The 27,530-nt window shown below is 44.3% G+C and overlaps 1 protein-coding gene across 1 annotated transcript in view; it reads right to left on the reverse strand.

Annotated features, from left to right (window-relative positions):
* Positions 1-7,026: 7,026 nt before the first annotated feature.
* ARHGEF4 (Rho guanine nucleotide exchange factor 4) overlaps positions 7,027-27,530 on the reverse strand; it is a 124,158-nt gene continuing 103,654 nt past the window's right edge. Inside the window, exons 6-14 of the mRNA XM_072867816.1 lie at positions 19,516-19,695; positions 16,604-16,798; positions 15,395-15,574; positions 14,562-14,794; positions 13,049-13,178; positions 12,009-12,140; positions 10,870-11,113; positions 10,143-10,220; positions 7,027-8,768 (exon numbers count right to left, since the gene is read on the reverse strand). Of these exons, the coding sequence (XP_072723917.1) occupies positions 8,611-8,768; positions 10,143-10,220; positions 10,870-11,113; positions 12,009-12,140; positions 13,049-13,178; positions 14,562-14,794; positions 15,395-15,574; positions 16,604-16,798; positions 19,516-19,695 (1,530 nt within the window). The 3' untranslated portion in view covers positions 7,027-8,610. The remainder of the gene's footprint in view (positions 8,769-10,142; positions 10,221-10,869; positions 11,114-12,008; positions 12,141-13,048; positions 13,179-14,561; positions 14,795-15,394; positions 15,575-16,603; positions 16,799-19,515; positions 19,696-27,530) is intronic.

A 27,530-nucleotide genomic window follows, 5' to 3' on the forward strand; every position in this document is an offset into this window, starting at 1 on the left:
CCAGATTCATTTTGCAATGACATTGTGATGCATATTACTCTCCCACTTAATCGCTGATGAGTGGCTGTTAGTTATTTGCTGTGAAGGTTAGGTGTATTGAACTAAGAGCTCCCCTCATTTTAGAGGCAGCTTTGAACACTTGGTAACAGCCAGAGCCCCTCCCGGAAAAGTAACTGCTCAGTTAGTGATTGTCAGAAATAAGGCAATAATTTTTGAGTTTCAAGTTTTCCTGTAACTAATTATGGACAAAAGAAAGTTTGCTTTTTCTAACATCTTGCTTTAGATTCTGAACTCCATGGCTCGCTGTAGACAAATTCAGGTAACAAATAGTTTTGTTGGTGAGCTCCCCTGGAATCAAGAGTGATGTACTGATTATTATTTAGCTGGGCATTTTCCTTTGTAGGAAATGTCAGTTATAGTGCTGGGGTAGAAGGCGTTGCTGTATTACATGGATAAAATGTCTGACTTGTGTGGGGGAGGCTAAACGCTCTCCTGGATTTTATTTCAAAATCCATCAGGCTATTAGTTATCCTCTCTTAATCATCCAGAATAGAATGCAGTCCATGTGACTACTTAAAAAACAAAAAAAGTACAGCAGTCAGAGGTCTCTGGTAGCTATGGGAAGTTGTATTGTCTGTGTTACAGAGAGAATGGCAGACCTACAGGGAAGACTGTTGAGCCTTGTGGGTACAAGTAACCTATAGCTATAGGCCTTCTGTGGACTAAAAGATACTTCAACCACAAGCTTGACACAGAAAACTTGGCACCGAGCAACCCAACTGTCAGCTTAAATTAGTGCAGCTGGACCTTCATTTTTGGGCTATATTAATCTATTCTGTAGTGTTTTACAATAGCTTGTTCTTTTCTGGGCAAGAAGGGTAAAATATATGGAGAAATTGATGCTTGAGAAGGAGGGGAACACACCTTTCCACAGTTTTGTGTTTACCTGCCTTACTGTAAGAATTGTGATCATGTGAACTTCACAGCTGAGATCAAATGCTGTACCCTCTTTCAGTGCATGAATGCTGAGATGGCTGAAGCTGGGGGTAAGGTTTTTCTTGATGGTGTGATTTAGATAGCAAGTGTATTTTTTCAGCTTGTTGGAGGTTAAAGAAAAAAAATATTATCAAGCCTAGGTGATGGGTGTGCAGGCAGGCTCCTACTTCTCAGAAAAGGGTGAAGAAGCAGGTGTGGAAAGATAGAAGGAACTCTTAAGCAGAATACTGTTACATAGCTACATTTGATTATGGCAGATATAAAGGCTTATTTTGTGTACTCAGTAGTTAATGTTTTATGGGAGGGTTACAGAATTAGACAAGAGTAAAGTTGATAGCTTGTTTATTTCCCATCTTACAAATGTATACGTAAACAGTCACACACAAAGGTACACAAGTCTGGGTTAATATCACAGGTACTTCATTTGCACAGGCTGTAAAACAGGGAGCTGCTTTGGTAGCAAAGTTGTGCAAAAGAAAAGCTCGCTACGTGCAGAGAAGAGTGGCGTAATTGCAGGGAGGAAAATGACAGGAGTGTTATGCAAAAAGAACGAGCAGCCTGTATTTTTTTCCTAAAACCACCAGCGCTGCCAAAGCCATGGGATTTTAGTAATGTAGTTTGTTGTTAAGGAAATGTGGGAGACATGGTGAGAAACGAAGTGTGGTGTGAGGTGTTAATCCCAAGGCAGGGCAAGCTGTGATTGCAGCATGGCCGGGAAGGAGCGCCCTTTGGCCTCTCATGGGCCTGAAGCTACGTGGCTGTGAATATAAAGACAAGTGAAATCCAGATTGCTGCTGTTCTTGAGCCTGCGGTAGGCCATCCTCCGAAACCCCACCCTGAACTGTGTAGCACTCAGCAGAAAAATGCAGGGGTGCATTCTGGCTTCTGACGTCATATTTTTGACTGCCTTCTTGCACTAGCTTAGCTCTGAAGTGAGTTGTATTGATTTGTCTCTGCTGCTTTGAAGTTTGATTCCCTCCCCTGCACTATCAAACTAAATCAACAACACTGCACCTTCACGGGGTTAAAATAATTTGAAAACACCTCAGATTTTTTTCAGTTAATTTCTATCCATTACCAAAACTCTTATTCTTTAACCCATTACTTACCTGAAGACCTGATCCTACAGCTTTGCTTAGGCTGCGAGCTCTGGGGACAGGGACTTTCTACTGGTAGGCTGGTACAGGACATGATAGTTGAGACCTTATGATCGTACCGATGTGGTACTGCTACTTCTCAATAGCAGTGGCAAGTCCTGCTAACTTTAGTAGAAAACTCAAGCAGCAGCGGGTACAGGCTGAAGCTCCAGCAGTTGAATGAAGTGTGAACAGCTCTGTTCTTAAAGCTTTAGGAGTTACTGTACTACCCTATCTGCTGTCCAAACAGGTATTGCAATACCATAACCTTCAGTAGCAGTTACACGGTGAAACTTGACATGAGAATTGAAAACAGTTGAAGTAATAACAGTAAAATAAGAAATTAGCACTTGCTGGAAGCTATATCACCTCACAGATGCTGACAAAGTTCTGAAGCAGTCTGTGTAGCAAGTGATACAATACTTGTTCAAAAGACTGATACTTAAAAGTCAGTGGTGAGATTGTTATATTTAATTCTGCTGTTACATGAAGATATGCTTCCACTACAGTAAATCTGGAGGAGCACAGCCTGATATTTTGATATATGTTGCAAAAGATGAAAAGCCTTTTTATAAAGAAAAGCTAGTTTCTGTTGTTCTGGCATCCCAAGAAGTGTAGCATTTTCAGTCTGAAGCTGAGATTCTCTTGGAGTGTCTCTTACTCTTAGATGCCTCAATTTTCAGTTGTCCTGATCAGTAGCAGGGAGGCCTGGCTTTTTGATGTTTTCCAGAAGCTGTTTGGACACCCAGATGCAGGCCGTCTGTGCATTGTAGGCTTCTGGATGACAATCTGAAGCGCTGGTTTTGTGGAGCAGTGTCCTGGACAGCTGGAATTACCTGCAGTGTATAGCAGCAAGGCGATGGACTAGGCCAGACAGGAACAGGAATCTTCCCCACCCTACACCCTGCCGTTCTTCAGGTAATGCACAAAACAGAAAAGATCTTAAAGGCTGCTTCATGGGAACTTTTAGCTCTATGGGAGTTGATCTATTTGTTGTTTTGATTTAGTACAAAGACAGTTTGTACTGCTTTTGATGCTATCAAATCTTGAAGCATAAGCATTTTTCTAGTGTATACAACCACCTTTTCTGACTCAGTTATTCCAAACTAATAGTTCAAAATAGTTTTGTGTGGTTTTTTTGTTTGTTTTTTGGTCAGAGCAGAAACTAGAGTACTTAGCAGCCACTGGTTCTCTTAATTTTATTGGTGGCTTCAGCAAATCATTCTTATGATTGGTTCATGTGCTTTACATAAGTCTGTGTCTTACTTGTCCAGGTGAAATCGGGGCAGATCTTACTCATTAAGAAACATGGCTGTTTTTCACAAGAAGCTTCCTAAAAGGAAAGCTGCAGAAGGAGGGGAACAGATAGAGCCAAAACCCCTAAAAAATACCCCAAACCATCCTTGGATCAAGTCATCTTGTCCTCTTTATGTGACTCAATGCAGAAGTATTTTTGAGTAGTTCGGTAGGTTCTACCCTGAAATCCAGAATGATTGGTGCTGTTCTGACTGATGTCAGGAGCTTCAGTTTGTTTTGCATGAAAATCTGCATTTCTGGCCACGTAGAAGGTTCATCTCCAGAGGAGTGGGTACTGGAGTCTCACGTCTCTGCTTTTCATGCTTCAAGTGGACTCTTCTTGTGAATCTGGTGAGATTGCGTTGTCCATTAAGCTCAGAAAGCTTGACAGAAGCTGTACTTGACCTGTTGTTCATATGCCAGAAACCCCCCTTATTTCGAGTTTAGATGATGACCTTGGGAATCTATGTAATGTGCACATGAACGCTTTCTGTCCTACACATGCATTCTCCCCGGTATTTTTAATTGACAGTACAATGTGAGTAACTCCATTCAAAATCCAGAAGCCAGGGTGAAGAGGAGGAAATTCAGTGTTGGTTATTCTGTTACCACTATCTAACATACATACATTTTACCATTTAATCAGTAACTTAAGAGATGAGGTGACTTGAGTGTCTAATCATTTAAAACCAATGGAGGTTACACATGATCTGATACACTGTTTGTTCAGGAAATAATAGTTTTTGTGGCTAGAGAATCGGGAAGTAATGCTGGGTTGAAAACAAAGGATGGCATTTCTTGATGAAATCCTCTTCAGATTTACAAAGTGGTCTATGGACATGCCAGTGCATGGGTAGGTATGTTGCAAAAAGTGAGTTTGATTCTTACCTGTTTATGAATGTCACTGCTGTAACTCCACCTACTGTGTTACAAGGTTTCCATCTCTTTCCATGTGATCAGCTTTTATACCTGATTTCAGTCTTGCATAGGGGATCGGATCCTAGCTCTGAATGTTTCTTGCAAGACTAGAATCCCAACTGAAGACACTTTTTCAGAAGAGTACTGATAGGCAGTCAAGTAGAGAATGTATTTCCCTCTACCAGAAATAAATAACTTTTCATCAACTGGTAGACTGTTTGGCCAGAGAAGTCTGTTTTGGCACTTAGAAAGATTTCTATTAAAAGTTTCTCTCTATAAATCATTTGTGTGCACTCGTCAGGTATGGAGTAAGTTCTGGAAGAGATGGTAAATAATTTGATAATTTAAACAACTCTATGCATGTTTACTGTTCAGAGTATTGCTCCACAGATAATTAGTAGTAGCCAGTTCTTACATGCATGTTAGTGGGGGGAGGGCAGGGGCATTTTTTATTGCCCTTCAAAGCTGCTGCACTTTAGGGTACTGTGTCACTGTCACCCCATTTCATTCAGTAGAATAGGTTGGGATTTGTACTAGAGTGACTTCAATGTAGACGTAAAGCTGAGTGTATAAAGCAACATACAAATTAAAAACAGATCAGAAGTTGCAGGAAGGGAAACTTCGAATAGATGCAAGAACTTTTTTTTCATAACGTGGACAGTGAGGTATTGAACAGGGACGCAAAGAGGTTTTGGGGGAACCTCTGTGCTTGAGCACACTCGGATAGCAATTGGACCAGACCATGAGCAACCTGATGCAGCTTCACAGTTGGTCTTGCTTTGAGGGTGTGCGCGTGTGCTGTGGGGGGAATTGTGCTGAGGTCCCTTCCAGCCTAGGTTCACTGGTCCAATTCAGCATTCCTCTCCCACTTACTACAAAGCTGATAAGCTCAGAAAATTGGTAATTTCTGTGCCAACAGATTTTCTTCCTGGCCAATCAAAACGAACACACCATGGATAAGGAAGGGAGGGTGTGGACACTTAGGGTGAACACAAAAGTGACAATTACCTTCTGTTACTGAGGGGTTCTGGCTGTGGCAATGCAGCAAGGGTAATTCAGCTGTATGGATGCTGTGACGTCCCACTGGAGTGTTGCTCTGCTCAGGGTGAGTGCAGCAGCAGCAATTCCTGGGTGTAAGCTTATGCCTGGATAGAGGTAGGCAGCAAGCACTGTTTTTTTTTTTTTCCCCTGAAAGGCAACTGTGTGTGCAAAGGCTTAAGCTTGTGGGCAGGGGTGAATGTTTGTTGTTGTAAAAGAGCATTATGCTAATATTGGTGTAGCTGTGGGAACGGGGCTGCAGGTAAAGCCTCTAGTGTTGAGGAGCACCATTTGCTGTGTCTGGGTTAGCTCAGTAGAGCTTCTGACCTCTCCCTGCCAGGGGGTCAGGGCAGACTGTGTGTCTGCAGCCTGTGGGATTTAGCAGAGGCAGGCAGCTCTTATTAGCATTTAGATGGGGGGGGTGGGGGTGTGTGTAGATGTCCAAACCCTATAATACTCATGGCATGCAGGGCACTTGGTAACGTGGCATGGGTCTGGGAGGTGTCACTGTTAATTTTGGTACTTGGCAAGAAGTAAGTAGTGGAGCCTGATCTCAGTGGCTTCTTACAGAGTCTAAACCTTTCTTTTTTATTTTGCCCCCCCCACCCCCCGTATTGACACACTGTCCTTTCAAGTGTAGAGAACAAATGTTCTGTTTCTTAGTTTAGGTTGAGAGGCCCAACTGTCAAAAGGTCTTTGTGTTGGCTTCTAAAGCTTAGGCTGCCACTGTGCTCTGGACCACGAGGGGCGCTTAGCCAGAGCTCATGGAGGGGGTGTGGGTTGAAAGGACAAGAGGGTGAAGACAGGCAATGCTGAGCACTGTAAGGCTGATAATACAGATGTAACGCATAAATGAGGGCTGAATTTTGTTGGTTGGTTGTTGTTTTTCCCCTTCCCAGTTTTTGTGAAACACACCTGTTTGTGCAGTGTTTGAAGGCCATTCCTGCAATGTCCCACTGGCTTGTTGTCCCTACTGCTGCCTGCCATTAGAGATGCATCTTTTTTGACAAATGACAGACCAGAACTGTAAATGTGCTGGTTCGAGGCAGTTGGACAGCATCTCGAGGCTCTGCTTCCAGTTTGGTAAGCCCCATTTTTCCTCTGTTGTGTGGGGTGACATGGCAGGGGGTGGGGTGGAAGAAGTACTAAACCTTCCATGGGCAGACATCTCTTGTGCTCCTGCATGAGAGGGAAATTTTGGGGGTGTTTAGTCACTGCTCTGTAGGACCGTATTGAATGGTGGTATCACATCTGGTTCTGCCTAGGAGAAGAGCATGGAGTTGTGTGTTTTTGCAGGAAGAAGGGCAGGGGAGCAGGCTGCAGGCTGTGCGGGTGGGCAGGTCCCAGGAGGAACAGCTGGATTCTTTCAAGTATGTTTTGTACTTCTTGGTGTTTGCTGTTCCTCTTTAATTCCGTATTGCTCAAAGTGGGCTTGAGCATCCCCTGCAGCTTTTTTGGTGTTTCCTAGACATGTTTTCCATTTAAGTAACTAGCAGGAACAAGGGAGGTGGTGACTTGCTAACCTTGATCAGTGTTCTAAGTGACTGGCACATCTCTGGTACAGTCTCTGCTTCACCCGTCTTGCATATGAAGGATGGCTTTGTTGACCGTAACCTTCTAGCATGGCTTCTACTGGTAAGTGGTCAGTTTTTTTAAGCTGCAAGAGCAGAATCTCTACAGTGATGCTGAAGAGAAACAAGTTCACACAGACAGACATGTTGGAGACAAACACAGGCTGAGAGTCACTTTTACAAGTTTCTTTATGAAATTAAATGTTGCCCCTGGTCTTAGGGGAAGATATAGTGCAAGAATGACTTTGTACATGCTACTGAATTCAGATATCCCTGGATGACCAGACTTTGGTCAGCTACAGCATCAACAAACACTTGGACTTCTGAGCTCTGAGACAGTTAGTGCTCACTCACACTAGCATCGTGTTGGAATGAGCGGGTGTCTTCCTTCCAATGTCACAGGATGTCTCCTAAGCTAGGGGATTCAGTCACTATGGCTTCTAACTCTCACTATGGTAAGGCAAATCTTTCCTTTTGCTGATCAAGGTTTAAAGTAATTATTTTTGGCCACAGTTTGAAACTTGGGTACTTAAAGTGAGGCTCTTAATGCCAAATTTAGGCCTTTTTAAAGTGGCCTTCCATTTTTTAAAGGTGTCAAAAACCTGTAGTAATACCCCTTGAATTGAGGGTCTGTAGGAGTTTGCATAACAACCATGGCTTTAGTCTTTCAGAGTTGAACTGTAGACTCTGACTTCTGGGTGCTAGGTTTGCAAATATTGACCTTTCTTAAAAAAAAAGACAAAACGGGCATCAAGTTAACAACATCTGACAAGAACAATTACAGACTTACAAAATACACAGTTCTGATTTTTACCATAAATAAACACATTACAAACAATGAGCATTTTCATTGGCCAGGAAATATGGCAGAATGATGGAGAGACGAGAATCTAAGGAATTGAGTAGGGTATTAATTAGGCACATTTTTTCTAACTTATGTAATGCAAACCCACTAGAGAGATTCTTGAACTTTACTCATGCTGCAGGTTGATTGGCACAGTTTAATGTACTATATCGTTCATTAGTGGTGTTGAACTAAAGGAAAGAAAAAGGTCACAGTGCAATACTCACTGTTGTCTTGTCTGAGTGCCTGCAAAGGCTAACTGAATTAGTTAGAAGTGTGTGTGTAGGAGGATCATGTCTCTGAGAAATGTGGGGAGTGGGGGTGGGCAGAGAGTAGAAGGGTTTATCCCTCCATGGAAAATGTATAATGTCAGTGGCTCTGAACTGTTCTGAGCATGTCAGTGGACACGGAGCTGTGAGGTGTATCAGCCACCATCCCCTCTCTGACAGCTGCCAGACAGCAGTAGTGTTCACAGTGGGAAGGAGCGAGTCGAAGTACAGCTGGCAGGCAAAATCTTTTCAGATTTTCAGGCTCCCTCCTGTGATCTCTTCCTGGAAGTTTGCCTCTTGGGCGCTGTGCAAGGCTGGCTCGACGGGACTGGCACAAATGCACACGTGCGTGCAAGCACACATGCAGTGTCTCACCTCAGCCAGCGTGGTCAGTTGGTCTGCAAAATAAATAGGGAAGGCAGGAGCACATGTGCCATCCTCTGTAAACAAAGGATTGGAAGAACCTGGGCTCCACCTCCCAGGACTGATGGATAAAGTGCTTTCTCATCAGAAGGGGTTCAGGCACAAACACGGGGCTGCCCTTATTTCCGGAAGGGCGTCAGCCTGCTGATGTTCTGCCAGAAGTTCGAGGGCTTGCGCTTGGGCTCTGCCAGCATGAAGACTTGCTGCTGAGGGAGCGTAGTAGGCAGGGTAGGATGCTTCTGACGCATCAAAAAGTCATAGTATGGCCTGGTGACAGCTGTGATGAGAAGGAGATGGGGAAGCATGTTAGTTGAGCACAGCTCCCTTCCCCACCCCCTGTCCAGTCCCTGTTAAAGATGCAGGGGAGTTAATTTGGTTTGTCTTGGTATTACCCTTAGTTTCAGCAGTGCTTTTTAGGATTAGAGTTGATGCTGTGGAAGTCACAGAAACGTGAAGCCTAACTGACAGGTGTTCTGTCACCACTACAGCAGGACTAGATGGCTGTAGCTCATCATTAGTGACAAACTTAACTGGTGAGTTTGGTTGTTTTGGGAGAAGATGCTGATGTGCATGTGCCTCTGTTGCCTGTTACAACTTCCTGCACTGGATTTCTGAGTTGTAATGGCCAGTGCCTAGCGTGCGGACAGGGCTAGCTTGTGGGGACTCCTCTACTGCTTTGCTCCTAGGGCTTTGCTCTGTTAGAGAGGTCTGGCCTCCTTCCAAACTCCCCTCTGTTTGCAGCCAAATCTTACCTCTGACTTGTTTTGAAATTTAGCTGAGCTTTCTTACTGGAGACTTGGCTAGGATTTAACTGCTGGCTGGTACCACCAAGAGGACGTAGTTGCCTCCCTGTGGGTCCAGAGGAAAGCAAGTGACATCTCTTCCTCTGGTTATAGAGAGGGGTGGTGGTGGCATCTCAAAGTGGGGTAGCAGGAATCTTCAGCTGACAGTGCTGTGGGGACAAGAACCTTCCTTTCTGTTGCTTGAGTTCACACTCCCCTGGCTGCTGCTAAATCTTCCTTGTCTCTTAAAGTTTTAACGAACAGCTCTGTCAATGAGCATGGTACCTACCCGTGGCATTCTGCAGAAATCACAGGTTTCAAAGCATCTTCCACAGGCACAAATGCCCAGGCAGGAATAGTCCCTGCTGCGGGAACCTTTATGGACTCTCTTTGCATCATAGAATCATTTAGGTTGGAAAAGACCTTTTAGGTCTTTAGGTTAAATCATTTAGGTCCAGTCGTTTAGGTTGCAAAAGATCAAGTCCAGTCCCCAATCATGGGGATTACTACAAAACTTAATCTTGCCTTTTCACAAAGGGAAGGCCGTGCTGCTTGGAGAGCCTGGCTTCTAGGGCGAGGCTGTGAACTAGCCTTTGAACAGAAGCTGCCTGCTTGTATGTAACTGATTTCTGGCACAGTGCTCAGCGATTAGGTGCAAAGCAGCTCTCCTGTAGTTAGAAATAGTTTCCTGACTCAAGCTGTCTGAATCTGCCAGGAACTATACTGCAGATTGTCACATCAGAGCTCACCATCTGGCCTTCTCAAGAGTTTATTAATGCCACTTTGTTGAAACTATTCCCATATAGTAAGTGTAGAACCGCCCCCCACCCCCAGTTCTAGCAGCATTTATATGTTCAGGTGTGACTCACCCTTAGGCTTCCCAGTATGGTGCTGCTTGCTGGCATTCAGCATTGCCTGCTTTTTCTGTACCTCTGTGATTGAAAAACCTTGAAGGTAAAATAGAGTTTATCAGCAGCAGGTCATCATTTTGTATCTCATGGGAAGACACTGGCATAGACAGTAAGGGAAAGGTGGGGGTAGGAAAATGCCTGAGGCGAGAGGTCACAAGCTAAAATTATTCCCAAAGCTGGAAGGGGGCATGTATTGCTCCCCCCATGCTTTGCTGGGTGAAGAAGCCAGTCCAGACCAGTTGTGATTCAAATATCACTAGATCACACATGTCGGAATTAAGCAGCATTTGGACAAAACAATGAAAACCCTCTCACAATGAGAACCCTTGACTGAACGTGTTTTGTATAGATATTGTCAAGTCGGGCACTCGCACTATACTGCAAAATAATGGAAGCTGTGTGTAATGTATTGACTATTTTGTCAGTCCTGCCTGAACTCATTAAAGACACATCAGCCTCCCTGAGGACATACTGCAGTGTCTGCTCATGGTGGTTTGTATTTTTTTTTTTTTTCAGTTCCATGGATTCATTCAGAATATGCAATTCGGCAGCCCAGAGCGGACTGGAGCATGGACTGGCTTCCCCCCTTTCCTTCCTCTGCATTGGCTGGTGGTTAAAAAAAGAGAAAAACAAAAAACCAAAACAAAACCACCCCCACTGCTTTACAGCATTGCTCTTTCCATACCTGTCTCCTGGTCGAGCTGAACCTGTCTCCTTTCATTCTCAAATGCCTTCAGCCAGCGCTGTTTCTGCTCAGGCTTTTTTGCACAGAATAAGTGGACTTCCTCAGCATCTCGGCAGTGCAACTTAAATGCATTTTTCACACTGATATTGAAGTCCTTGTCCTTCCCATCTTCTACATCCAGTATTTCCATATCATCCATGTTGATCCGACTCTTATAATACAAGATGTCCCGGCGCAGAAGGTCCTGTAAGAAAGATCACACAGACATTACTGTTCCTGTGCTGTCCCTTGTTTTCTTTGATATGATGGTGTAATTTAATCTTCTTGGCAGTCATTACAGTCCTGTAAGAAAAAAAAAAATTGATACTGGATTTGAATCTATGGAATCGCAGAGTGCTAAGCTCCTGTTGACACTGTTGGCAGTGAGGGGAATTGCATCGTTTCTTAGAGTGGTGGAGTCAGGATAGGCTGGAGTCTATTGTTGTGGGATATCAGCTGTCCTGAAGAGCTCTGAATGAGAAGCAAGCTTGTATTCTTACCTGTGATCCCAAATCCTCATTAAGCCAGTGTCAGAAAATACTATTTGAATCCTACAGTCCCAGTTACAAAGCCAAAAAAATACTAATTAGCTTGGGGGTTTCGTGTTGACAATGAAAAGTAAATTTGCAAGCAGTGATAAAAAAGTGAGGACCTCATGCCTAAGTTACTTGGAGCTACCTCTATGCCATGGATTATGCAAAAAAAACCTGGCATGTTCAGTTCTGAAATTCCAATGGAAGATACCTGTCATTTGCTCTACAACAGAAGATTTCTTTTAAAAGAAAATGGGTGACAATGCTCATAATTGAGTTGTATAAAATAAACCTATACACTAATCCTAGAAGCAGTGCCACACTTTCCTCTCTTGCTATAAGAATTAGGCCAGTAGTTAGCTCCTGTCATTTATTGCTGTGGTCAGGTGCACAGAACACACCAGGACGTCAGAGAAAAGGCTGCAATGAATGCACATAAAAATCTCTGTGCCAGAAACAGATATGATGCCAGTAACTATTAAGGAAACTAGGGGGTAGAGAAGGCGTTCACTCAAATTCTTTAGCATTATAATAGATATAGCATTAGTGCCTGGCTAGTGAGGTTACCTTCTTGCAGCAGACAAGCTGGTGATCGAAGAGGAAGAACATCCTCTGTTGGCTCTTGGCTTGAGGGTGGGAGATTTTGGTTAATTCCCCGGAATAGATGAGTTCTGAGCTTCTGACTAGGACATCTTCACCCTGAGAACAGCACAAAGAACAGGTTGGTCTCAGCCATCTGAAAACAGGGGAGAAAAAATAAGCCTGTGGTCTCATAGGAGAACCTCAGCTTGGCTGAGGGGCCTCTGGCTGTAGGGCCTTAATTCCTGCTGATGAAACTCTCCTCTGGGAATGAGAGGGAGCCTCTGTGCTGGAGGACAGCCCTTGTCACATCAGGGAGACACTCTGCCCTTGGCACCCAGGGAATGGGAACTGAATTTGATAAGAACAATAGTATGTTACATGAAAAAATCTCCTGCTCCAGGGAGTCTGCTCAGGGCAGCTGATCCATCCCTGACATTAAAGGAGGCATACAAGCAGAGAGCTGAGAATTTAGCCTGACATCCTTGGGGAGGGAGACAGTCTGGTTTTATTGAGTCTAGGATTTAGAAAATTAGTAGTTTTGTTTCTTTTATTTAGCAATGTTTTTTTAATGAGTCTACAGGGAACCTTGGCTTCCTTTGCTGCTATATCAGAGCTTGCCTTTCTGCAAGAATAATGTGGCGTATTAAGCATTAAGGGGCAATTCTGCCCAGCTTGAGCGTTTGAAATCACTCAAGATAAAATGGGGGCAAGAGGAAAATAATAGGATTTCACCAACCTGCATGCTAATTCTATTCTGCAAGGAAAATGGGGAAGCAAAAATCCCAGGGAACATGCAAAGGCAGCTGGTCTAGCTGGGTTATGTGCTAGACCTTTTCAGTTGTACTAAGAGATCACATCTGTTTAAATAAAAAAAACCCCCCACACACAAAGGGGGGCAGCAGAACTGAGGTGGGGCTAGATAATAACCTCTATGATGATCTTGCTGTAGGCAGAAGCTGTTGGCAGAGTGGGGGGAAGAGGGGCAACACAGAACATTGAATTCATGGGGAAGGTAAGTCTCTTACCTCCCAGTCTTCTATCGAACTCTGCCACTGAGCAATTTTGTCAATGTTCTCCAGCCGCCGCTTTCTCTCATTGATGAGCTGAGCAACGTTCTTCATGGCATTTAAGGCAGCTTCAACATCTTTAAAATCCCTAGGGTAGGGCAGAGGTGTTAGGCATGACAAAATGACCTGTGCTTATTGTACCTGCACTCCAAAGGAGTGCAGTCTACCTTGGTCTAGGGGCTGGAGAGCAGAAAACATGAGTTCCACTTGCAGTTATCCCAGCTGTTTTATACTGGAAGTCAGAGGTACATGTTTCTGTGGGCAGCTTTTCAGATGCATGCTGGTTTTGAGGCACAGATTCTAATCTGGTAACAAATCCAGGACCAATTGGGGGGGGGGGGGACGACAAGCAATCAAATTCGGCCACAGAGGTGTAAATACGAGTTGCTGGAAGAATCTCCAGGGTTTTCTAAGCCTCATTTTTTTCCCTGCAAATAGTACAATATATTCATAATGCCACTGTTTTTATACAGGGACTGATTCTGTCATGCATAGGTAAGGCAGTTCAGCAATAACTGGCTTCATTTCAAATAGGAGCCCATGGTTTATCTGGAAGGGTAGGACAGAAGCTGATCTACCCTCCCCCACACACCATCTGCTGCCATCAGCTACTTCTGGCGAGTTTAGAGTAGCTGGGAAGGAGCTGCTCTGCACAACTTGTCTGTAACACAATTTTCAAAACATCTGTGTACTGTGTTAAGGAGCTTTCTGTTAAGAGGTCAGCTTCAGAACAACATGCTTATGGTTTTAATTAGCCATGATTAAAACCATTTTGAGAAATAGCAGTGCCATAAGTAGGAAGATAAAATTAAGTCAAGCCACAATGGACCACTATCACCACTTTCCTTTAATACAGATTTTTCATGTTTTATTTCTGTAGCTAATTATTTCAGATGTTTCAGTGACATAGATAGTTGCTTGAGCCAAGGGTAGTGCCTTCACCCTGAAATGGAGCAATGGATTTGGAGGCTTTTGAGCTAGTGCTGAAGAGGCACTCAGTGTGCATGGCTTGACTGCTGTAGGCCACGACTTCCCGCTGGGGAAGCACTGGGCAAAATTCATGACTACCACTCAGCCCTGATGTGCTGTGGTGTAGTTACTTGGACATTTCAGGGTGTATTCAACCAGTGCTTTTGGACGCAAAGTTTTCAACACCACCACTGGAAACATTTAGCACCAAAGTATGTATGTGCTGGTATCACAGATAGGTGGGCCAAATAAAATAGAAACGTACCATTAATAAAGTGGATCTTGCAACTCCAGGTCTGTAACAGACAGGAAAGCCTAGTGCTACTGTAATGGAAAATGATGTATTTGATAGAAAAACACTTTTTTTTCCTGGTTTCTACAAGGTAAGACAGAAGAATTGTAGTATCGTCTGCTTTTGGCAAGCTGCCCCTCAATACATGAGTCTGCAGTAGTCCATTTCCATGAGACCAGTCTCTCCTTCCCCCCAACCATGGTCACCTACCTGTGTTGGGGGTTGGTGTATTTGAGCAGTTCAGCAAGTTGCAGTGGATATTTGCAGATTTTCTGCACGGGAGTCAGGAGGAACCCATCCAGAGAGATGTCGATCATCTTCTGCAGCAGGCGGCAGGCTTCGAAGAAGTAGACGTACTTGTTAACTTTGGTGAGGCGGGACAGCTCCATACAGGCATTGGGGTGGTTGTTGCAGTATTCAGAGTAGATCTGAAACTCTGTTTGCTGCAAGGGAAATTAAGGGATTTACTGTCCATGTTCTTCAGGGTGATGGCCTAGCTCAGACTGCTGTGTGTGAGTTCCCTGTGTAGGTCCTACCCCTTTATCACATGGGGCTGTTTGGTAATTTATATTCTCCCCAGACTTTGAAGCCTGGATACCTAAAGCTGGGGATGGGCAGGATATATTACAAGTTACAGCACATGCAGCTTACCTGACAGATTGAGACGTTTCCATGTATTCTGGCCTGTGCTCAGCTGAATATTTTTAATGACCAGATCAGCAGTTGCTGATCCTGCACTGATCTGAAAATACCATAGCTCTAAAAACCGAGATTTTGGAATCTTCCTACATTTTTGCATAAAGTAGCATGGTCTGGCAGGGAGTATAGTGCTCGGAACCTGAGGCGCTTTGAAAATGCTCTTTCCACAGCCACAAGAGCTAGAGGATGTTTGGTTGGGAGGTGGTTGAAGGGCGGGGGGGGTGGGGTGTTTAATTTGGTTGAGTGGGGTTTTTTTAAACAGAGCTTCTGTCAGATCAATTTCTAAATCCTGTGGCTTAATCCATGCTCGGCTACTCCTTTCCCATGAAGTAAAATTTACTTACATATTCCAAGAAGCATGAGCCAACCTCACTCAAATGTGGGTGGTCTTTGTTGAATTTCTTCTCTAATGCTTTAACAAATTTCTTCTGGCACCTGTAGATGTCTTCAATATTCCCAAAGATTGTCTTCAGCTGTTCTTCTGTAAACATGTCAGCTCTTTTGCGGCACTGCTTAATGTAACCCTAGGAGGAAACCAAATTGGAAAGCTTCCTGGCTATTTGCTCTGTGGCCTTAGGTTATCAACAGAAAACTCCATGGATTGTAGTGATTTGTACACCAGGTTTCCCGTACCCCCTTCCTGCATAGGTGCATCCATGTTTTAGCTATTATTTCCTCTAATACCACCCAAAACATGGTAGAAATAGAAACCAAGCCACGGTTACATCACTGCCTTAAAGGACACTGTAATCCACACCTGAAGGAGTCCCAGAGCTGCTTTCTTTCCTGTTAAAAACACCTTTATCTGTCTGCAGGCTACGGGGTGTTCTGACCTCAGCCCTGATCCACTGATAGATTTAGGCCAATTAAATCCAGTTGCGGATCTCGTTTGGATGCTTGTGTTAGAAGTGCCTGGTTGACTCAAGCGAGGAGGGTGGCACAAAGGACATGGGGGGATACTGCAGGAGGAAAGGCTTGTTTGGTATGTGTGTGCTGCTTTACCCCAGCTGACTTTCCTGGAAGGCACTAGATTTTTGTGTCATTTCAGTGAAGAACTATGTTCCTGCAAAACTCTTTTCAATTACCTTCATTTACCCCAGCATATATGACAGCATGTCTCTTCTGGAAGAGGTGTCGCAATACTGAGCATATTTGCAAGTGAAAGACCTAATTGGCTGAACATCCCCTAGTTGTTTTGATCTGAGCGTGACTTGCCTGAAGGCTGGAGTTGATGATTATATTACCTCAGAACATGTATTAAAGAGGACAGCAATGCTAGACATTTACTTTTCTCTGGCTTGGGAAATTCAATTCATTCCATTTAATCAGAGCCCAAGTGGGTACTCCAAACACAGGGGCGTTTGGGGTATTGCTGTAATGAATTGTCTCCTGTTTTCTGAGCATGCAACGCCATTTAGCAGAGCAGGCTCTGATGGCAGTCTCATTTTCAGAAAAGAAAAGTTACCTGCTTAGGGTAAGAGGGTACTCTCTGGGCAAGAATGGGACATCCTTCAGACAAGTTCTGACATTCACTTCCCCCTTGATTCTGTTACCTCACAAATGTCCTTCAGATGCTTGATGTAGTCTCTCTCTGTGCTTATGATCTCATTGATGACGTTCGTTCTCATTTGATCTTTGGTGGTCTGTCCCATCCCAAAGCGGCGGGTGCCACTGCTGGAGTCGTCCTCTTTGCCACCCTCTACCTTCAGGGGATAATCTTCCATGGGTTCATCCTGGTTTACTCGGAGCTGTGCCAGACACAGAAGACGTTCACTGTTTGTATTGCTAAACGCAACTTTTTCTTCCAAGGAAAACAAGTTTGGGACAGTTGACTGAATGGCAGACAACGATTGAGCTTGGATAAGGAGTGAAGAGGGCTGCTACATGTCTATTACTTGTAAATATATTTTCCCCTTGGGGAAGCTAAGGCTAGATAAACAGTTTTGGGAGGGTACTTTCAAGCCACATGACAGCTGCTCCTACTGTGTGACATGGGTGGTTTTAAGCAGGCATCTCTTGTGGACAGAAGTCACAGGAATGATACGGAGTCCTCCAGGAAGAATACATGCAAAATCAGAACAGAAAATGGTTTATCAAGTGAAATCTGCTTAGGTACTTGTGAGGGGGCACTTAGGGAGGGAGGGGGGAAACCAGTAAATATTTGCTTTTTTATATAGCTTTATTGTTGTTCTCATACTATAAATAACAGATGCCCTCTCAGTATCTGCTTACCCAAGATTATTTAAAGAGAATTTATTGTTAATATAAAAGCAGATACAGATACCAGTGGGCATGTAATGTGGTAAGGAATGGCATTACATTACAGGCCTGTGTGTGAAACTCGTGGTTCCTTCATAGTGCCCATCAGATGGCAGCACAGCATGAGCAGAGAAAAACACCAGCATTTTGTAGGCACACCGTCCTACAGAGTCTATATTGTCAACAATAGCAAAGTACCTTAGTTAATAGCAGGCAATTATCGGTGCGTTTCACTTACGAGCTTTCTTTTATGTAGGAATATTGTAGCTCTTAGAGTGCCCATGGGAATATTTTGTACACAACTCAGCACAGAGAAGTGAAAAACACTGAAGTAGGAACATGCATAACTATAGGCATTTTTAGTACTATGACACAGAACTGCTTTAAACTTTTAATGTAGTTTCTTCTAGGCAGGATTACTTACCACTTGATACACATATATCTACATATAAAAAATAGTGCATACCCATCCCTTGTCAGCATAGGCACAGATTACATTTACTCACTGTTTTACAGCTGTTGCAGCCCTCAAGATGTGCAATCCCGATTTTCCTTCACTATGAGCAGAACAACATTGGCTAGTCTTAAACTCAGACCTTGGCCTGAAACTTGTGTGGAGTAACTGAGAGACCTGGAGATTTATCCAAGTCCCCAAACATACCAGCCTTCCCAGCACTAAGCTTGAGACCCAGTGATAATAAGCAGGAAATCTTCACTCAGATGCTTGAATAAGTGCTGTAATTACTCTCCCAAAAGAACGTGTTACTCTGCATCCCTAATGGCTAGGACTAGTCTGCTTTTCCCTGAAATACTATCACAGGTTTTTGCCAGCCAGGACAACAATTCAACTTATCAGTAACATGAAAGAAAAAAAGGCCTGTGTTTTGACTTTGAAAAAAGCAGTTCCATCCCCACCAGTGCTGAGAGTTTGGTCCTAGTAATCTTACTTGCAAAAACATCCACCGTTCGTAATAGTTACCCAGCTGAGACTGTCTCCTGCAATCTGTAACAAAGCATTTCAAAACTTTTATAGCACTGTCTGTCCCACTTCTCCAAGAACTTTTGCTACAGACGCCAGATCACCTTGTATCACCTCCTTTCATGCTTCACCTGGTTTTGGGTCACTTGTGATCTGAAGTGACCCGGATAAAGAGCTAAAGGGCTGAGAATCTCTGCCCTTAGGCACCTAATTGCCTTTGCAGTACTGAGGAGCCTGCCCTGCAGTGGCGAGAGCAGTCAGGCATCCACACCAACAGTCACAGCCCAAAGAAAGGAAAAAAGCCTTTCTCCTCACAGCAGGAAAGGAGTGCACAGCAGTTACCCAGACTCTTGTTTTACCCCCTACTTGTACAGAGAATTCAGATGTGTTTCAGAATGCCTGTTAGAAATTAATCCAACCTCTGCAGTATACATCTGGGACTGTCTGGGCTGTTCTATATAGCTATTTCTATATGGTCTTTGTAGCTGGCACTGGGGGAGAGCCTTGGCCCACAAGCGTCGCGTGTTTCATATCCCACCCCCATCAGTTGTCCCACATGACCTCCAAGACATTTTTTGTGTTTTTCTTCTCCATTTTTAAATGCCTGTAATACAGTGCTGTGTGGTAGCCCAGCAGCCTGATGTTTTTAAAACTCCAGGGCTAAAAGAAGGTGCATGCATGAGTCAGGTGGTTGTGTACCTTGGGATGTGGCATTGCACTGGACCCCAGCACCAGGTGAAGAAAGCTGAATTTGGGGCTATGCTTATCCATACCGTCTGAAGTGGACACTAGAGGGAAGACCTCTACCAGCTGCATCTGGGATTCCTCTAGGAGAGTATTTGTTGCTCGCTCCTGAAGGGGATGCTGCGTGCTTGGGCACAAACTAGCCAATATGTATATGGGTAAGCAGGAGCCCAGGCTGCAAACCACCATGCAGGGCAGCTCCCCAGCTGGCTCAGCTCAGCTCAGCATAGCTCCGGAATCTGGAACTGAACCACCCTTGCCCTGATTTACTCATGTAAAGAGGGACTTCCCCACACCGGTGGCAGCTCAGCCAAGAGGGCCCTATATACCGTAACCATGTGTAGAGGAATAGTAACAAGACATGTTGAACCAACCATCTCTAGCAGTTAAAGTGCTCAGGAGTCACTACAGAACACTCAACCTGGAGAAAAAGAACAAACACTTGGTGCTAATGGATAGGCTAATGAAACATCAGGCTCTTACCCGTACAAAGCTGGCTGGAAACCAGCCTTCGCTGTCCAGAATCCTCCCCCACCACCACTCCTTGTTGGTAGCATCCATTACTTCAATGACATCGCCAGCCTTGAATCCCAGCTCTTGATCATCCATGGTGACATGGTCCCAGAGGGCTTCTGCGTACACCACGCTGCCATCACTGATGAGCTGTGGACAGAGCAAGTCAAACTGTCAGCTCCCCCCAAGAAAGCGGTGCAGTCTGCCAACATGGCTGCAGCTTTGGCACCATTGCTGCTGAGCCAAACAAGCATTGGTAACTGTTTACTCCTCACAAGCAATGTGAAAAGGAGTTGGTGCTGGTCTGGCAGTTGCTTCAACTGGCCTTGCTCTCGACAGCTTTTATTCAGAATCACTTGGACCCAGTTCATTTACTACCATAAAGAACATAAATTTGATGCTCTGGAATTTCTTACTGGTGACTTTGCCTCAGCCAGCAAACGACTCAGTGGTACATTGTTGGTGGAGGATGCTCTTGTGCTGCCAGTGCAGCCCTGCTTTGGAAGGCCTTGAAAAACCTTGAGCATCAATGTTTAGAGACATACTTCAGAGCAGAAAGTATTCTGAGGCCTCAGAACTAGTCTAGGATGGATAGAGCCTTAAGTCTTTAGGGTGGTTAAACTTAGCACTTAAGCTGCTTAAAATAAGTCTTCTGAAGAATTCAAGTAATTATGCTGAAGGACAACAGTTATTTACTACATGTCCCATAGAGGGCCTACTCTAGGGAAAAAAGGGCCCCCAGCAATTAAAAAAACCCCAAAACCGAAACAAAACAAAAAATCCTAGCCTTCACAGGCTAGAGGCTGTGAAGGGCCTCTTGGACACAGTGATGATTGTGTCTATACGTGCCTGATGCCATTCTCAATCATTCACACTTTAGCTATGTTGTAGCTAAGTAACACTTGGGACCTGTTGCAGTGGTGTATTTGTAACCTGGTGCTGCTGGCCACTACAACAGTAGTGCCTGCCTGATGCCCACAGGTTTATCATGTCACAGTCTCCTTTGAATTTCAACTACAGAGTTACTTGCACAGGCTTCTCAGGACCTGAGCATGACTGGGACTGTCTGAACACCAAGGATTTCCCCAAGAAGGCAGAGTGTATACTGGAGTCCTGCTAAAAAAAGGACTTAGCCATTCTGGAGTGGCAGTGAAGCCCTATTTTTCTCCAGGAAAATGGTGCAACGATAAATTCTGGGGAGACAATGGAAAGAGCAGTCTGTGAGGCACTAGGGAGAAAGAGAACTTGTACAAAACCCACTGTCCATGGTATATCTATGTCCTAACATTGCAGCAGTATCAGCGCAGCCACATAATGCACGTCATCCATGCTGGGCACCTTAGGTCCCTCGGTCACACAGTTAGTTATCTACTGCTCTGGGTTACTATATTTTTGCCCCTCCCCCAAGAAGAAAGATGCATGTTGTAAAAGAACGTCAGGATAATCATGCATACAGTAAATCAGGAGAGAGTTAACAAGACATTTGAAAGAAAATTCAAATACAGTCTGCCTTTGGATAGCAAATGCCCCTTCACTGAACCAGAAACAGCTTAATGCAGTATTTCCATACTGACAAAAATAACAGACTGATGGGGAAGGAGAGGATGAGAGGTTCCCAGTTATCTACACAGCCAGTGTGTCGGCACTCCCCACACTGCCTTTGCTCAGCTGCCCTCCGCTGCACCACCACAGGGCTCGGTGCATCTTTACTGCAGGTGTCTGCTCTTCACAGAGGCAAGCAGTCACTGTAGTGAGGCCCAGCAGGCAGGGAACGTAAGGGACATGCTGCTGTCACACAGCCAGCCAGTGGCACAATGGGAAAATAACCCAAGAGTCTTAAATGGTGTCTCACTAGTGTAAGCTCCTATAGCAAGGACAGGCTTTGATCACAAGGCACATAGAGAAGTAGTATCATTAGTCTCAGAAAACCAAACATCAAGAGAGAGTGATGAATGCACCATACAGCAGAGGCAGCTATACCCAGTCAAATGGCAGGTATTTGTCCAAATGAGCTGTGGAGGGAAAGGATATTTGGGCTTGACAATTAATGCATACAGCTGTTAGAGCTGATGCTTTTTACACATAGTTCACTTAACAGGCGTATTGCATATAGTTTGACAAGCTTGAAGCATACTCAGCCTTATGAATAAACCCTTTACTCATATTTTTGAAACACTTGTAGGTCTTGTCAGGCTTCTAGAGGTTTTAGCTTTCTAACATAAAGTAGTGATGACTAGAGTAGGGAAGAGAGTGGATGTGAAAGTGTGTATTTTTCCAAAATCAGCTAGCAGACTTCAGTTTCCGAATGCCAGCTGGGCTGTGGATGATGGTGGATGTTAGCTACTCTCAGAAAAGAGCTCTGCTGCTGCTTTGAGCACTCTGCCCGTGCACAACCCATCCATTTGCTTTAGCAGTCCAACTTCAGTGACTTGTGACTGTGTGGACCAGAAGCTGAGCCCTGCAGCTCCCTTCTGCAGGAAGAGAAGAGCAGTAACAGGGTGATGGGGTGGCTGGAGCTGAGTGTCTGGCCACCCCTATACAGAGGAGCTGGTTAATGCAGATCTCACGCAGACTGTTGGGGAGTCACCTGCACTTAGGTAAGCCCTACCCCCAGGTCATGCCAGAGCTGCTGCCATACCATGCTGACTTATGTATCCCTGTGGGTAAGGGCTGGCTGTTGCTCAGGAAACTGGCACATGCTAATAAATCTTTGGAAAGAGTGGCATTCAGCAGGCTTTCCAATATGCAAATTGTGACCAGCACTTAAAGAACACGGCTATTTCCGACATAAAATACCTTTGCTGCGTGCTTAAATATGCCACTTTGAATCAGTGCTCTGAGTATGATGTGGCAGCAGCGCACAAGCCATGACTGTGACCAGAGAGAGACTAAATGGACTTCCTCTGTAGCATTTTGATGATCACACAAGCAGAGCACTGATGATGTGAAGGCATTAATACCTTACAATACCAAGCTGTTAGATCTCGGTGTCTTGATGAGAAGACAAGCGACCAAGCCTGACCTAGCATTAACAGCATGTTAGGGTTGATACACCTGGCTCACAAGAGGACAGAGCCACATGGTTCTTCTCAGAGTCACTGAAAGTCATGTGACTGACTAGTGACTCCTCAGCTGGTATTTTAATCCATCCACTAATATTAATACCTTAAATTTTCTCTATTCAACAACAGCCATACTGTGAATATGATTTGCCAAATACAGAAAGTCAAAACCGACCCATCACCAGCCTGGCCAAATAGGCACAAGCAAGCCACTACCACAGACAGTTCTCGATCGAAGGTGTGACTAAAAAGACACCCGAAATACAGGCCATTAACTGACACCAAACACCATGTTTGTAGGGAGGAATGATCAATATGAATAAAGCAAGAAATAAAGAGGAAAAACAGATATACGCTTTGGATTGTCTCAGTTACGTACAGCAGCACTTGAAACACCTCCATGACTGCAGGCTGACAGGCTCTGCCCCGTCTTCCTGCACCGTTTCAGTCTGTGCTTGTATACTGCAGGGGCAGGCAGCAGACACAAACACTGAAAAGTGTTTAATGATCACCATGCTCAGTGCTCGTTTTTCTCTTAGCCCTCAATCTGTACCAGTCTGTATGTTACACTATTTTTTTCAATTGTATCCAGTCCAATTCCTAGGCTGATACAGAAATACCAAATATACCCAGTGTAACAGTCCCTTTCCCAGAGCAAATACTAAAGGGTGGCTGCGAGCCAGGAATGGCATTCCCATGGCACAGAAGCACCTACGGCACTGCATGTCACTGCAGCAAGGAGGGCTGCTCCAGCTGGGGCTGAGCATGCTGCAGTGCCCTCTCTGAGGAGCATGCTGTTACTGGGGAAAAAAGGGTTAGGGCTCTTACTCCTTATCCCAGGAATGATAAAACACACCAGCAGATAAAAAGGTTTTCTGCAAAATGTGTTAGAGCATGGCACAATCAACCATCTATATTGTGAAAGCTTATCTTCCAGAGAAGCATGTGTTAAAGGGAATGCTCACCATTTCCAAGCATGGCAGCTCCTAGGCTCAAAAGGCTCATCTTGCCACAGGTTTTGATCTTTGCAATTAAAGCAAGGTTTGAAAAACAACTATTAATTTCCATATGAAACAACATTTATGTGCTGGCTTTGTAATATCAAGGACAATTCAGTACATGTTCTCAAGTGGCCCCAAACCAGTCTCTAGAAGAGAAACATTAGAAGACAGAGAATGCAAACCCAGCCACCCTACAGCTGCTCTAGCTACTGCAGCTGGCAGCAGTGAAAACAAACAAAAATTGGCTATTTTCCTTTGTTTATAACAACATTTGAGTTTGTAGACAGCAGTGTTTGCAACCCAAAGGCAGTACCAACACTGATGCTTTGAAACTGAAAGTCGACTGCAGCTCTAATACTGCATTGGCATTTCTGTACAGCTGCAGCTGCTTTCCCTACTGCCTGTGCAGCTACAGCCTCACTGCTCATTTACAAACACGGCAGATGCTAAGGGAAGGCGCTGGTAAAGCAGTGCTTGTGCAGGTTGCTCAATGTATCACAGAAAGGTGGAGGGGGGAGGATTGCTGCATTACTCCTCCAAGCAATGTCTGTGCACAGGCTGCCAAATAGGAGACACAGCCAGGGCTATTGCACATAGGTGCCCCAAATTAAGTCCATTACACATGGGCAAACAGATCTGGCATGCCAAGGCCCACGTCTATGGGCTTGTTTGCATTCCAGCTACTCGGTCGCTGTTTGACTCAGGCTGGACACCTTGACATAATTACCTCATATGTCCTGGTCTTGTTCTGACAGGAGCTCCAGGCAATATTAACAGAGATAAAAGATCTCGACAACTTACAGGAGGAGGGATGAAGATTCCTTTAGGAAATATTTATCTTTGAGCTACTTGGTTCTAATTGAATAAAATTTGAATAGCTTTCTCTTGATAATGCCAAGTACACTGGATCATATAGAGCAAAAAAATGAACCTAGGAGTGTCAGAAGATACTGGGAACAGAGCAGTTCAGGGAGAAGGTGCCAATAAAACGGAATTTACTTTTCAGCTCTGTGACCCTAAAACAGACACCTTGCATGAAGAGCACCTGAACCCAAGCCCTTCCTGGTGAACTAAAATGGTTGCTGTGAAGCCTGCGTTTGTTGCTTGGCCCCTCCAGAACTTGTGCGTTACAGACCGAAGCTGAACTCGGTCAAGCACATCAAACATTTAAATGCTGCAGCAGTCTTGACCCCAGAAGCAAAGCATCCCCTAGCCCAGTTCCTTCACCCATCACTTTGCTTCCAGAGCTTCTCTTCTGCCTTCTCTCATGCAAAGTGCAAATACTTATTTTTTCTGAACGTGGGTAGAAGCCAGCTAGCCTCTCCCTTGAACTGAACCCATGGGATAGTTTTCAAATCATTCTGACAGCTTGCTCTTGCTTCCTCTTGCTTCCTCTCAAAACTTTTAGCTTCACTGTTTAATGATGGACAACAGAGATGAAATTTATCTCAGAGCTTCTGTCATCTGAACAGCAGGCATTTAGTCTGAACGAGTTATCTTGATTGTCTTTACGGAGCATCTCCCCTTTGTGGAGAGAGACAGGCACCCCAGGGAAGGGTTCATCTTAGGTATCTATCCTAGCATGATGAATTAACCAAGCCCCTGGGGGTCCTGTCTCCCTTCACTGCCAGGGAGGAATTTGGGCTAGCTAAGACTCGCTGCCTGGCTGCAGGGTGCCAAGAACCACTGACACAACCCCACAGCCACAGCAAACACTTCGTTGCTTCTTGTCACTCCTCTGTCTACATGTTTCAGGATAACACAAGTCCTCCTTGCCACAGCATTACACCAGACGTGTCCCCACATGGGCAGTGGGTTGCATGCATTGCTTCAGAAGCACAGACCTGCACACCATGCCCCTGTCAAGCCATGCCCTCGGCATTCATTGCCCTTTTGCCTACTGTCAGCTGCATATTTTTTCAGCACAGATTTTAGAGCACTGATTAAGGATAGTGGAAGGCATCTACCAAACACTGCAGATCTCCATTCAAAATATTTTCATTTGACAGTGATTCTCTGTAACAAATCTGAGATGTCAGTCAGCCAAGATCTTAATCCAGTTAAGTGTGCTACACTGATATTCTATAGTGCTGCTGTTTTAATCAGTGCTTGTAGTCAAACTCCTCATGTGACATCTAGTACAGCTGCCTCCATTTACCAAACGTTCAAAATTTGTCATCACATTTATTTGGTAAGAACTATTTTCCACAAAACCATTCTGACTGGCATTAATTACATTATTCCCTTTTATTTATATCATCTGAGTCCTGATTCCCCTCAGAAGTGGTTTAAACAGATGGGAAGAGGAGGAGGGTCCCCCCGCAGCAGGCAAGGAGAAGCTTTGAAAGCTCCCTTTATCAAGTGCTACAGGAGGAGGGAAGCAAACCTTGTGGAAAGCAGAGGAGGCAGAGCTGTAATCCATGTTAATTCCAACCTGTGTGTGAAGAGTACAGCGTGAGAGAGCATGCCAGGTGCATGTCCATCTGAGTCCAGTTAAATGTGATTTTTCAAACTCCAGAGTGATGCAAGAAGTTCTCAGTTCCTCACCTAAGATATGGGAGCTGATTATTATAATGCAAAACAAATAAACTGAAATTTCTTTAGACCATTTTACTTTTGTCTCAAATAAGCCAGGAAAGTTCTTATGAAAGAGTGGGTATAGTTACCTGTAGCTGAGAAGGACACTTACTTATCTAGATCCTGTTGATGCCCTCAGTACCACAACCCTCACTTTCCCATGACCTGTATATCAAGGGAGTCTGCTAATTTTGGGAACTAACATCCTTAAGCTTTGGCATAAGGAAACAACAGGAGCAAAGTCCTACTAATACTCTGCAGAGTATTAGTACTCTGCAAAAGGTTGTTTTTGTATCACATTTTATATTTAAATGTTGCATTTGCCAGTAGTGATTACAGTAATTAAAGCTGTAAACCAGCTTCCATTTTAACCTTTCATACAAGTTTCCAGAGGATACTTACTTAAACTTATGTCTATAAGACATTTATTTTCTGCTGTAAGAAGTGAAATATTTTTTCAAACTCTTTCCAAATAAGCAGATACAATGCTGAGTGACAGGGTGACAAAATGGCAAAGGAAATTATATGCTGACAAATGTAACACAAGCAATATCTAACAAACACAAATGACTGACTAAATGAGCTGCTCCTCAGGAATGTCTCTGCAGACAGATTTAAGGAAACATCGACCTGCTCCATCAGAGTCAGAAAGTCTGGAATGACTCAGAAAGAAAGAGGGAAGAGGAGAACTGAGAACTAGACAAGGCACAAGGTGCAGCACGAAGTGAAAGTGGGAAGAGTTTCTAGGCCAGTACAAGCTCAACAGACCTTGAAGCTGTAATAGAGAAAGGTGGACGGAGGGTGGCCACGAGATGAAGGCTTACAAAACGGTTATTCGTAATGCAAGGCTGATGGGTGCCCAGTGAAATCGCCAGGCAGGAAGTTAGTACAAAAGCAGTACTTTTTCCCTGTGGTGCATAACTAAGCTGTGCCATAGGATGCCACAGAGCCAAACACACAGATGATTTTAAAAGAGATGAAGCAAATGTATGTCCTTTAAGGCTATTTAAACACATCATATCTGGATACAGCCCATCAAGGATCTTAAACACACCTGGAAAGGCACACAAGGGAAAGAGTCAGGCCATACTTGCATCTATTCCTGAGCAGTTACCCCAAGTCACAGGTAAAAGTGTTATTGGCTGGCCCTACAGAGCTCGTCTTAGGACATTAGGGTAGTAAGAACACAAAATAAAAGAAATGTTGACTATTCGTATTACCCACAGATACTTCTTGGAAATGGTGAGCCCTGAAAATGCTAACTTGACAGGGACAGATACCCTGAGGTACAGCAACACTCTCTTTCAGGTGGAAAATTAGCAATTGCTAGCACAGTAATTACAGG

The sequence above is a fragment of the Ciconia boyciana genome, chromosome 7, assembly GCF_034638445.1.
Source record: "Ciconia boyciana chromosome 7, ASM3463844v1, whole genome shotgun sequence".
NCBI lineage: Eukaryota > Metazoa > Chordata > Aves > Ciconiiformes > Ciconiidae > Ciconia > Ciconia boyciana.